Source organism: Mobula birostris, chromosome 13 (assembly GCF_030028105.1).
Source record: "Mobula birostris isolate sMobBir1 chromosome 13, sMobBir1.hap1, whole genome shotgun sequence".
NCBI classification, from domain to species: domain Eukaryota; kingdom Metazoa; phylum Chordata; class Chondrichthyes; order Myliobatiformes; family Myliobatidae; genus Mobula; species Mobula birostris.
Window position 1 is genome coordinate 21,752,616 of NC_092382.1, and position 12,547 is coordinate 21,765,162.

The 12,547-nt window shown below is 45.8% G+C and overlaps 2 protein-coding genes across 12 annotated transcripts in view; one reads left to right on the forward strand and one right to left on the reverse strand.

Annotated features, from left to right (window-relative positions):
* The window catches only part of LOC140208504 (NACHT, LRR and PYD domains-containing protein 3-like), a 54,186-nt gene extending 46,027 nt beyond the window's left edge, over positions 1 to 8,159 (forward strand). For 10 of the 11 annotated variants that reach the window (XM_072277223.1, XM_072277222.1, XM_072277220.1 and 7 more), the window contains 4 exons: positions 2,087 to 3,824; positions 4,946 to 5,032; positions 5,188 to 5,355; positions 5,521 to 8,159. In XM_072277223.1, the coding sequence (XP_072133324.1) occupies positions 2,087 to 3,824; positions 4,946 to 5,032; positions 5,188 to 5,355; positions 5,521 to 5,623 (2,096 nt within the window). In that variant the 3' untranslated portion in view covers positions 5,624 to 8,159. The remainder of the gene's footprint in view (positions 1 to 2,086; positions 3,825 to 4,945; positions 5,033 to 5,187; positions 5,356 to 5,520) is intronic. The other variant, XM_072277219.1, reaches the window with a different exon arrangement.
* Positions 1 to 12,547, reverse strand: part of LOC140208536 (uncharacterized) — a 541,825-nt gene that overhangs the window by 81,693 nt on the left and 447,585 nt on the right. The gene's annotated exons all lie outside the window — the stretch shown is intronic.

The window sequence follows — 12,547 nt, forward strand, 5'->3', positions numbered from 1 at the left end:
AGAGGCGTGTCAAACAATCTATCGGGATATAGATCAGTTGCAGGTGCGAATGGGGAAATAGCAGATGGAGTTTAATCCGGATAAGTGTGAGTTGTTGCAATTCCTGAGATCAAACATATGGGGGAGGTATAGAGTAAAGGTCACGACCCTTACAGCATTCATATCTAGAGGGATATTGATGTCCATGTCCACAGCTCTCTGAATGTGAATCTTTATGTCGCAGCTGTATAAAACTCCGGTTTGTCAGCACTTGGAGAATTGGTGCAATCAGTCCCCCATTGCAGGAAAGGTGTGAAAGTCTTAGTGGGTGCTGAAAGAGATGTGCTACATAAACTTTAAATAGTGGGTAGGCAAACTTGGATTCCTTCATCTGAAGTGTGAAGGGTGGAAGAGAGACCATATATTGGGTTATAAAATTGACAGGTGAAGATAGTCAGAGTGTTTCCGGTGCAGATATATCAGATAATGGAGGTTATCGATTTGGGGTGAGATGGGGAAAGCATGTACAGTACATTTTCTTTTACACAGAGTAGCGTGTGCCTGCAACATGCCGTCAGGGTTGGTGATGCAGACAAATGTTAGCGATTTCGACAGGCAAAGTAACATTGAGAGAATGGTGGAATAAGGAACAACGAAGAGGTGGGATGAGTTTAATGTGTCATCATCCTGTCACAAATATTGTGGGCCGAAGGTTCTGTGTTCTATGCAGGTCCTGTGACAGCTGAAATCCCGTAATACCTGCTACTGAAATTCCTCGGTCTCTGCTCTCTTCTTCACCTCCCGACCTGTAATCAGCATGGTTATCAAACTTGTATTCAAAGTCATAGACCAGTAGCATCTCCTCTTTCTCCCCTTTCCACAGACGTTGTCTGACCTGTACTCACATCAACACTCGCGTCCTTTTATGCTGTGCTGCAGAGGGCAGGCCAACATGCTGCATAACTGTGGTGGACTGGAAGGGTCTACAACGGGTAGTCAAAACTGCCCAACGTATCACCAGCTCCCCCAGACTACCTTCCAACAGGGACGTATATACAGAAAGGCTCCGGAAAATGGCCAGCAGCATCAGAAAGGATTCCCCCTATCCTGCCTATGGGCTGTTTGCCCCTCTCTCATGAGGGAGGATGTGACGTAGCATCCACAGCAGGACCACCGGACTTTACTCAGTTACTTTCCTCAAGCAGGAAGACTGATCAACACTTCCAATGACTAAGCCACCCTTCCACAACTAACAACACAACACCACCAGCAGCACGGTTTAAAAATTTTCTGTCAGAACCACCTGAGGTCAGAGTGACTCGTGTATCGTATGTATTTATACTCATTGTGTTATCATTGCTTTCCTTATCTGAGTTTTTGTGCTACATCAGATCCGGAAAAACAATAATTTCATTCTCCTTTACACTTGTGTATCTTGAATCTTAAATCTGTTCAGTGTTTACAGCACATATTCTTTAAGAGACACGAGACTGCAGATCTGCCGTCTCAAACCATTTTCTGGAGGAATTCAGTGAGCTGAGCAGCATCTGTGATGATTGGGGCGGGGGGGGGGGAGGATTGTCTGCGTTTTGTGTCTCAATGCGGACTGTCTCAATCTTCTGAACAAGATATTCACATTTTCTCCCCGAACCAAACACGACAGTGCACATTCTGATCAAAGAAGCTACTTTATTTTATTTTGAATCAGTGAGGGTGGTAGAGGAAGCCGCCCTGTACATTTGACAGAATGCCCGCTACCCTTTTCTCGATCTCCATAGCCAGATCAACACTGGACTTTCAAAGTTCTTTCACAGAAACAATGATAGCTCTGGCAGTAGTGGGAGGGTGTCCAGTACGGTACAGTCGGGGGTCAGTAAACTACCAAGAAAATACTCGCCTTCACAGCACAATTAATGTGGAAATGTGATTATCTAGATGGCGCATGTCTGTCCAGACTGAAGTCTGTTCATCAAATTTACTTTGCTGTACAAAAATCCATTGATAAATTCAATTAATGTAATAACTTTGAGCTAACTCTTGTGTACTTACATACTGAGTTCTGAGTTGAGGCATCTAACAGTTTGTCCACTGTCTGTTCCCATGGAAGATGTTCAACAGAAACACAAGGAGACTCTGCGGGCACAAACTGAAACACTGAGAGTGAACACGATCCTGATGAGGGAGAAGGTGAAGGTTTTCCAGCTGGTTGATCGATACGCTGAGCTCACGGTCATTTCTACTGTCCGAGATCGGACACTGGTGGAACATGAGCTGCTGGCAAGAGGAAGAGACCACGATGAGTGGAGAGAAAAGCATCTCTGCAGAGAGCTGGAAAAAATACGGACGGATCATTTGTTTCAGAGCAGCTTTTCCGGGACTAAATCCAAATCTGGGAATTCAGCAGCAGTGGCCGGAGTCCCGGGGATCGGGAAAACAACAATGGTTCAAAAGATTGTTTATGACTGGGCCACGGGAAAAATATACCAACAATTCCAGTTTGTCTTCAGTTTCAAATTCCGGGATTTAAACTCCATTAACTGCAGGATAAACCTGAGGGAACTGATTCTAGATCAATATCCTTACTTTGAGAATTGCCTGAGAGAGGTCTGGGAGAACCCAAAGGGATTGCTGTTTATATTCGATGGTTTGGATGAATTCAAACACAGAATCGATTTTTCTGACAGTCGGAGAGATACAGAACCCAAGCACCAGTGTCCAGATCCCGAGTGGTGGTGTGAATTGTCTGACATTGTGTACAGTTTAATCCAGCAGAAGCTGCTCCCAGGGTGTTCAGTGCTGGTGACCACCCGTCCCACTGCGTTACATTTATTGGAAAAGGCGAAGATCACTATCTGGGCTGAAATCCTGGGATTTGATGCTGAGGAGCGAAAGGAATATTTTATCAGGTATTTCAAAGATCGGAAGGTGGCAGCAGTTGTTTTCAAACACGTTGAGGAGAACGAAATCCTGTACACCATGAGCTACAACCCCTCCTACTGCTGGATCCTCGCTCTGGCACTGGGTCCCTTCTTCACACAAAGAGTCAGGGACCCGCAGCGAGTTCCCAAGACCATCACCCAACTGTATTCCTACTATATTTACAACATCCTGAAAAACCACGGCCGTGAGATAGAGAACCCCCGTGATGTGTTTCTCAGGGTTGGTCAGATGGCCTTCAGAGGAGTGTCCGAGAAGAAGATTGTGTTTGCAGATGGAGATTTGATCAACTACAATCTGCAGCCTTCCCAGTTCCTGTCCGGGTTCCTGATGGAGCTTTTGGAGAGAGAGGATTGTGCCCGGAGCGTGGTGTACACATTCCCACATCTCACCATCCAAGAGTTTGTAGCTGCAGTCGCACAATTCCTGACTCTAAATACCGGGGATATCCTAAAATTCCTCACTGAAGCCCACAGCACAAAAGATGGGCGATTTGAGGTATTTCTCCGCTTTGTTGCTGGTCTCTCCTCCCCAATGACAGCTCGGGGCCTGGAGGAGTTTCTGGGTCCATTTCATCATGAAACAACCTGCCGGGTGATTGACTGGGTGAAGGAGGAGGTTAGACGCCAGATTGAAAACGCAGAGAGTCAAGATGGTAAAAGGAGCCTCCTGAACACATTGCACTACCTGTTTGAGTCTCAGAATCCTGGACTGGCTCAGGCCGCTCTGGGATCTGTGGAAACACTTTCATTCAGTGGAATGACACTGACCCCGATTGACTGCGCGGTCCTGTCTCATGTCATCGGACTCTGTGACACAATAAAACACCTCGACCTGTTTCGCTGCCGCATTCACTGTGAAGGAATCCAGCGGCTGGGACCCGGGCTGCACAAGTGCCGGGATTTAAGGTAACTTGATTTATCTCTCACTCTGAGCTGTGAAACTGTTGCATTGTGTTGTTTCAATGTAAAGGGATTTGGGTGAAACTGCAGTCAATCAGATTGTGAAGAATTGTGACAAATACCCTGGGGATTGTTCACTAATTCCCCAAGGACAGGAGTGTTCTGTGATACCTTGTGAAGGGATGTTGGAAATTTCATCAGATCAGTGAACAACGGCCATCACTTTAATGGTAGTAAACCATTGGAACGGCTGTGTTTCTCACTGCCTGTGACGGCCATTGACAATATTCCTTCTCATTGTTACTGATACCCAGGCCGACACTGACTGCAGCAGCTGGGTCAGTTGACTGCCCCATGAGAGGGAGAGGAAACGTCTCTGTGTGTCGGTATTCCCTCCATGTGTCACTATCACTGCCATCCCAGCCCACATATTATTATGTCCGTTGCAGGTTATAGACTCCAATTAAGAACTACCGCTCGCATAAGTTCTACTTTCGCATCCCTCCCTCTTGTGGGATCTCTCTTCCCTATCTCCTTCTTCCTATCGGATCTCTCCTCCCCATCTCCCTTCCTCCTGCGGGATCTCTCTTCCCCATCCCCCCTCCTCCAGTCGGATCTCTCTTCCCCATCCCCCTTCCTCCTGTGGGATTTCTTTTCCCCATCCCACTTCCTCCTGTGGGAACAAGAGGAATTCTGCAGATGCTGGAAATTCAAGCAACACACATCAAAGTTGCCGGTGAACACAGCAGACCAGGCAGCATCTCTAGGAAGAGGTACAGTCGAGGTGTCAGGCCAAGACTCTTCTCTCTTCCCCATCCCCCTTCCTCCTGTGGGAATTTAACCCTTCAACCTTACCCTTTCCGACCCTCTCACATCAGGAACACTTTTCTAACCATTGGGGAATGGGACAGAATATGTGGAGTTTACAGGGTCACACCGACAGACTAAATTACTGACATTCACTGAATACCCTGGAGCTGAGCAGTGAGGGACATTGACAGTGATGGGAACTCCGATCAGTGATTTACTGAAGGGTTTAATGTTTCCTGAAATATCCAAGTGAGAGAAATTCCCTCAGGCCCGCGGTTTGAATCACTTTGTTCATCAATTTTCCTGTTTGTCTTTAGACTTGCGGGGAATAAACTGGGAGATTCAGGAGTGAAACTGGTGTCTGCGGCTCTGAGGAACCCGGAGTGTAAAATACAGGAACTAGTGTAAGTACCAGACTGTGGGAGATTGTGTTTACAGTCACTGGGTGTCTGACACTGAACATTAATGTGATCAGTAATTGTGTTACTGATTAACACTGGAGATTTGTACCGTCTCCTGTCTCTCTGTGTCCTTCACCCTCACTCTCTCTCATCTCCAGGCTGATCAATGTCGGGCTCACAGATTCCGGAGTCGATGATCTCGTCTCCGCTCTCAGTGTAAACCGATCACTGACGTTGCTGGACCTCGCATTAAACTCGCTGACAGACCGATCTGTCCCCGCTCTCCGCCGCCTCATACTGACCCTCCCGAGTCTGAAGTGGATCGGGTGAGTGTTTGTGTTAATGTTCAATGTGATAAAATATCAGCGGATCCGCGGGTTTTTTGGTGATATTTGTCTGTGTGTGTTGTTGAAACATTAACCCCAGTCCCCCGTTACTGACAATGTTGTTGTAATCTATTTATTTCATCTTTAATCTCCCATCTGTTTCAGGCTGGTGGAGAATCAGTTCAGTCGGACCGGGGAGAAGGAACTGAGATCTCTGCAGGAACCCAGACCCGGACTGACAATTAAATTGCGATCATCTGAATTGTGAACATCCACCCCTCCCACCCCGTGAGATGAGGATATTTTGGGCTATTTCTCTCCCTCCCCTTTAACTCACAGCTTCTCCTTTCATGGCCGCGCTCCAGGTTTAATTCCCAACGGTTATAACACAAACAGACCCCAACATCTGCAGAGCACTCTCTGACATAATGGATGAACTGAAGGAAATATATATTAGGCAGGAAATGATGCTGGATAGACTGTTAGGCCTGAAGGCTGATAAGTCCCCAGGACCTGATGGTCTGCATCCCAGGGTACTTAAATAGCTGGTTTTAGAATTCGTGGACGCATTGGTAATCCAATGTTCTATAGATTCATGATCAGTTCGGTGAATTGGAGGGTGGCTAATGTTGTCCCACTTATCAAGGAAGGAGTGACAGAGAAAACAGGGAATTATAGACTGGTTAGCCTGTTGTCAGTGGTGGGAAAGATGCTGGAGTCAATTATAAAAGATGAAATTACGACATATTTGGATAGCAGTAACAGGATAGGTCTGAGTCAGCATGGATTTATGAAGGGGAAATCGGTCTTGACTAATCTTCTGGAAATTTTGAGGATGTAACTATAAAATGGACAAGGGAGAGCCAATGGATGTAGTGTACCTGGACTTTCAGAAAGCATTTGATGAAGTCCCACATGGGAGATTAGTGGGTAAAATTAGGCCACATGGTATTGGGAGCAGAGTACTGACATGGATTGAAAATTTGTTGGCTGACAGGAAACAAAGAGTAGCGATTAACGGGTCCCTTTCGGAATGACAGGGGGTAACCAGTGGGGTACCGCAGGGTTCAGTGCTGGGACCGCAGCTGTTCACAATACTGTATACATTAATGGTTTAGAGGAAGAGATTAAAAGTAACAGTAGCAAACTTGTGCAGATGACACAAATCTGGGTGGCACTGTGAAATAGGCGGGAGGAGAAGATGGAAGTGCTCCGCGCGTGTGCAGCTCTCCGGTGAAAAATTATGTCGTATCTGTTAAACAGGGGCCGTGGACAATTCTGATTTGATGGAGAATGGACGTGAAAACACAGAAGAACATCTGGAAAAAATTTCTGAAACGCCCGTCCGCTGCTGTCGTTACTGTGTGGTCGGGAATCTTTCAGAGGTTAGGCCTCAAAATCCCCGGCCTTGCCTGGTTTTGGCGACCGAGAAGGAGGTCTAATCGTTCGTGCAGAAATGGCGCTCAGTACTTGGTGTCGGAGAGCTGATCAGAGCTCAAAGTTTTCGGATGACTCAGAGTCAGATTGTGGTCGGCATGGCAGGGAGAGTTTTTCTTCCTTCTCCCGTCTGCGTGAGATGTGGGACATTTAAGAAACTTTGAACTTTACTGTGCTCACGGACTTCTTCATCAATTTATGGTATTGTTACACGGTTTGTAACTATATGTTATAATTATATGGTTTTGGCAGTTTTTTAAGCCTTGGTTTGTCTCCTGTCTTGTGATAACACACCGGAGGAAATAATGTATCATTTCGTAATGCATGCATTACTAAATGACAATAAAGGAAGACTACGTGTATTCATAATCTAAATGTGAGGAGGATGTTATGAGAATGCAGGGTGACTTGGACAGGCTGGGTGAGTGGGCGGATGCATGGCAGATGCAGTTTAATGTGGATAAATGTGAGGTTATCCACTTTGGTGGTAAGGAACAGGAAGGCAGATTATTATCTAAATGGAGTCAAGTTAGGAAAAGGGGAAGCACAACGAGATCTATGTGTTCTTGTACATCAGACACTGAAAGCAAGCATGCAGGTACAGCAGGCAGTGAAGAAAGCTAATGGCAGACTGGCCTTCATAACAAGCGACATTGAGTATAGGAGCAAAGAGGTTCTTCTGCAGCTCGACAGGGCCCCGGTGAGACCACACCTGGAGTATTGTGTGCAGTTTTGGTCTCCAAATTTGAGGAAGGACATTCTTGCTATTGAGGGAGTGCAGCGTAGGTTCACAAGGTTAATTCCCGGGATGGCGGGACTGTCATATGTTGAACGATTGGAGCGATTAGGCTCGTATACTATGGAATTTAGAAGGATGAGAGGGGACCTTATTGAAACATATAAGATTATTAAGGGATTGGACACGCTGGAGGCAGGAAGCATGTTCCCGCTGATGGATGAGTCCAGAACCAGAGGCCACAGTTTAAGAATTAGGGGTAGGCCATTTAGAACGGAGTTCAGGAAACACTTTTTCACCTAGGGAGTGATGGATATGTGGAATGTTCTGCCCCAGGAGGCAGTGGAGGCCAAGTCTCTGGATGCTTTCAAGAAAGAGATTGATAGAGCTCTTAAAGATAGCGGAATCAAAGTTTATGAGGATACGGAAGGAACTGGATACTGATTGTGGATGATCAGCCATGATCACAGTGAATGGCGGTGCTGGCTCGAAGGGCTGAATGGCCTACTCCTGCACCTATTGTCTATTGTCTATTGATACTTTATGTCTCATCAAAGATCCCACTGATTTTACCAAGCTACTACGGATACAATCAAGTACATTGTTATTAAAAACAACTGTAATATATACACCACCCTGTAAACTTTGGTCATGTCGAATTCTCCTCAATCACTGAAAAAGAGCCAAGATCACAGACTTTTCCTGACAGGACAACTTACACGGTGCAGATGTCTCTCTGTTAAACCTTCTCTTGGTCTCTCACCTACCCACTCGGTGACTTTGAGAGTGGAATGTTTGTTGGTGCCAGGCGGTGCAGTCTGAATATCGCAGGAACTGCTGAACTCCGGGGGTTGTCACGTCCAACAGTCTCAGTTTGCGGAGAATAGTGCGGGGGAAAAATCAGGTAGTGGCAGTTCTGAGAGCAAAAGCGTCTTGTTAATGAGAGAGATCGGTGGAGAAAGGCGGAGCTGATTCAATCTGCCAGGAAAACGACAGTAACTCAAATAATCACGCTGCTACTGCACTGTGCCGAGAGGCATCACTGGACACGTAACATGTCCAATATTGAACCGGACGGGCTACGGCAGTAGAAGACCACGGATATACAATCAGTGGCCATATTATTGGGTACAGGAGGAGCACAACACAGTGCACATAGACATGTGTCATCAACAGCCAATGAGATTTAATTCAGAAAGTTTTATTTTAAATATCACTGACAGATACTTGGTATCTTTACTAAAATAGCACATTCATTCAGGCAGATCCGCAAAGACACATAATGTTAAAGACAATAAAGAAATGTTACTAACACTGGAGATTTTGCCGTGACAAGGGGGCGTATTAACACACCACCGTCAGAGAGTCCAGTTCCATCCCCACAACATCACTCGCCTTACGAATGAGTTTGTTGATTTTGTTGGTGTCTGCTACCCTCAGCCTGTTCATATGATTTATGATTTTTCTTTTCTCATTCTTGAGAGAACCCTGGTGCAGTGCCTGCCCCCATATATTGCCTTAACTGGTCCTCTGTAGTTCGAAGTTTAATTATTAAACAAGTCAGGTCGAAGAGTATCGGAAATTACAAAACAATATCTGATACAATGTTATGTCTTACACAATATCCAGTAGAACGCATTTCTCCATGTTCACCCAGCAGACGAATCAGCTGCTTTGCTCCTTGTAGTTTCGCAATGAACATAATGGGTCCCAGGGAGTAGTTCTCTTGGCTCTTTATTCCTATTCTTCCTTCTCTGTTTTTAACTGTGATTGAACCATTATATCCCTATGGGGATCGACTGGCGATAAAGCACATGGAATGCGCTGACTCCGCAGTTCATTCCGAGAGGCTGCTCGCATCATTAGAGGGAAAGTTCACTTCAAGTGGAACATGCGGACAGTGGATTTCGGTGTGGAAAAGATATTGTACGTGATCATCGCCGTCACTGGAGTTCCTGGTGAGTGAGCGCAGCACTTCCAGTTGTGTGAAACTTTGTCTGAGTTTGTAACGGCAACAAATAAAAAACAGAATAATTAAACAACAACAACGCAAGTACTTCTGGTTCCGATTTAAAGAAAGAGAACGCCACAAATTACCAGTAATGGTCGGGAATGAAGGTGCCGATGAAAACCAGGAATAAATGGGGAAAGTACATTCATTAAACTGCTGGAGTGGGTAAAGTGAAAGCAGTTAGATCGCCGGGAGCTGGATAAAACGTACCTCGAGTGCGTAATGCTGTCGTGTGCACGTTGTACGAGATGTTTGTCATCTTCGAAAGTCTCAGAAGTTTTAATTAGCAAAACATTTCAAATATATCAAGTGTTGGTGAACACAGCGTACTTAAAGAAACTGTCAAGGGCAAACTGAACTGTCTAGTCCACCCGCAATAACAGGAACGATTCTCCAATCCCCTGTAAAGTATGAAATAATAAGTATTATCTCGGATAAATTCCCCCGTGGAAAAGACAGAGATGTACGAGTTTGCGTTGAGCAATCGTTGTCAGACAAAAAATACAAATATTGGCAATAAATTATTCCATTTTTAGGGTATATGTGTGGTGCCGCACAGAATGGAACCCCGTCTGTCATGATATGATATCGATTATGTCGATTAGGTCGGGACCAGGCGTTTTAATTTCTTCTGGTGTTCCCGGTGAAGTGAAATTCGGCGATGTGGAGGATTATAAGGATGGGTTTTATTGTTCCCGCAAGGTGAAATTAGTTGATGTCAGAACTATGAGGACGGGTTTTATTTATTTGGCGTTCCCGGCGAGGTGAAATTTGGCGTTCTGGGAAATTATGAGGACGGGATATTTTTTTTCTCTGGCATTCCCGGCGATGTGAAATTGGGCGATGTGGAGAATTACGTGGACGTTTGTTTTTTCTGACGTTCTGGGCGAATTGAAATTGGGCGATGTGGGGAATTATGAGGGCAGGTTTTGTTTTTCCCGGCGAGGTGAAATTACATGATGTGGAGAATTATGAGGACGCCAGGATGATCCAGTGCAATTTAATGAATCTCGATGTGTGCGAAAATTCATGGCAATTAAAAAAAGTGGATAAATGTAATGTGTAGGGAAAATTAAAAGCGAAGTGCTACCAAAATAACGATTTGCATAATATTTAGGAAATTCCTCGCGTGCCAATTCTCCGCTCACCTGTAACACTGTTCACTGTTCACGTGTAAATAGGGCAACCAGTTAGATTCAGAGATGGTCAGTTGATATTCTCAGCAAGTAACTTTTATCCCACTGTCGGAGTAATGTTTTCCTACTCCATCTTCGCCTCGATATTATGAGGCAAAAATTAGTGTATCGCGTGCAACTTCCGCTCCTTGCTTAAGAAGTACCTACTCTCAATAGAGGAATGTTCACCCTCTTGGCCTCTGACGTGGCGGGACTGTGACGGGGATTGGATTCAGTGGACTGGACACCTTGTCACGAAGCAGCTTCATTCAAACAATGACCTGAGCATTCATTCACACTGAACAAGATAAAAGCTTTGCAAATATTGCAGATAATCTCCAGTTGAGTCCACATGGTTGGTACAACATTGTGGGCCGAGGGGCCTGTAATGCGCTGCAGATTTCTATGATTATATGATTCACAGTCTGGGTGCAGGGAATATGTATCCTGCACTGTGCAGTCGAGGCCTCTGAGGCAAAATTTCAGAAGAATAAATACACTGCTCACGACGGATATCAGACGAAACTCCTTAATGCTCGTGATTGGTGAATCATTGGATTCCGATAGCTGTGAATCTGAGGTTAACAATAACTCAACCTTACCCTTGATGGATAGTGGAGGGCGATTAAGTTGGGGTGCCTGATTGCGAATCATAATGTTTATGTCATTCCGTTCTCTTTCTCCAGTGAATTTAGTGACGATTGTCATTCTGTACCCGGGAACGTGCGGCCTCTCCTTCTGCACCACACGGTACCTGGTGACCATGGCAGCGGCGGATCTACTGGTCATTATTACTGAGGTCATTTTGTATTAACTCAATTATCATTATTTTCCCGTTTGTTTCCTGAACGTCACCTCTGTATGCACTGTTCTCCGTGTCCTGTCCCGCGTTGCCGTGAACTGTTCCGTCTGGTTCACCGTCACTTTCACCTTCTATCGGTTTGTTGCCATTTTCTGTCAGAAACTGAAAACAAAGTACTGCAGAGGAGAGCGGCGGCCGTGGTTCTAGCGGCATCTAGCGTTCCATTCTGTCCACTCCACTTCACTCACGGGCCCAGAGAGATCTTTAATAATGTACCATGATTCTGCTATCCGACGCCAAGTTACTTCACTGAACCGGCGTGGGTGGCGTATGACTGGTTTGACATCATTTTAACTCCGTTCCTCCCATTCGGGGGGATTCTTCTGCTCAACGCTCTGACCGTCAGGCACATTTTAGTGGCCAGTCGGGTCCGTAGGGGTCTGAGGGGTCAGAGCAAGGGGGGAAACAGCAGAGACCCAGAGATGGAGAGCCGGAAGAGGCCTGTGATTTTACTCTTCACCCTCTCCAGCAGCTTCATCCTCCTGTGGCTGACGAATGTTGCAGAATTTATCTACTATCACATCACCTGGATAGGAACACAGGGGAATGACCCGGAAATTATTTTCGCCTATGCCGGATATTTGCTAAGGAACTTCAGCTGCTGCACGAACACATTCATTTATGCCGCCACTCAGTCCAGATTCCGGGAGCAGGTGAAAATCACGGTGAAATATCCGTTCATTTCAGTACTCCGGTTCATTAACAGAGCAACCCCCTAAGGAAGTGCAAACTTGCTCACAGCCAGATCTTTGACGCTGTATATCCAGCTTCCATCGGTGACGGAGTTCTCATTCCCCAGGTCAATGCGTCAGGTGAATGACATCTTCCTGCAGTCTCTGGGAACAGTGACTCTCCCCCCACACTGCCCTCTTTCGGAGACTCTGAACTCTCAGTGACCCTCCCCCCCACACTGCCCTCTCTCGGAGACTCTGAACTCTCAGTGACTATGGAGAGGTTCCACTTTCTCCTCG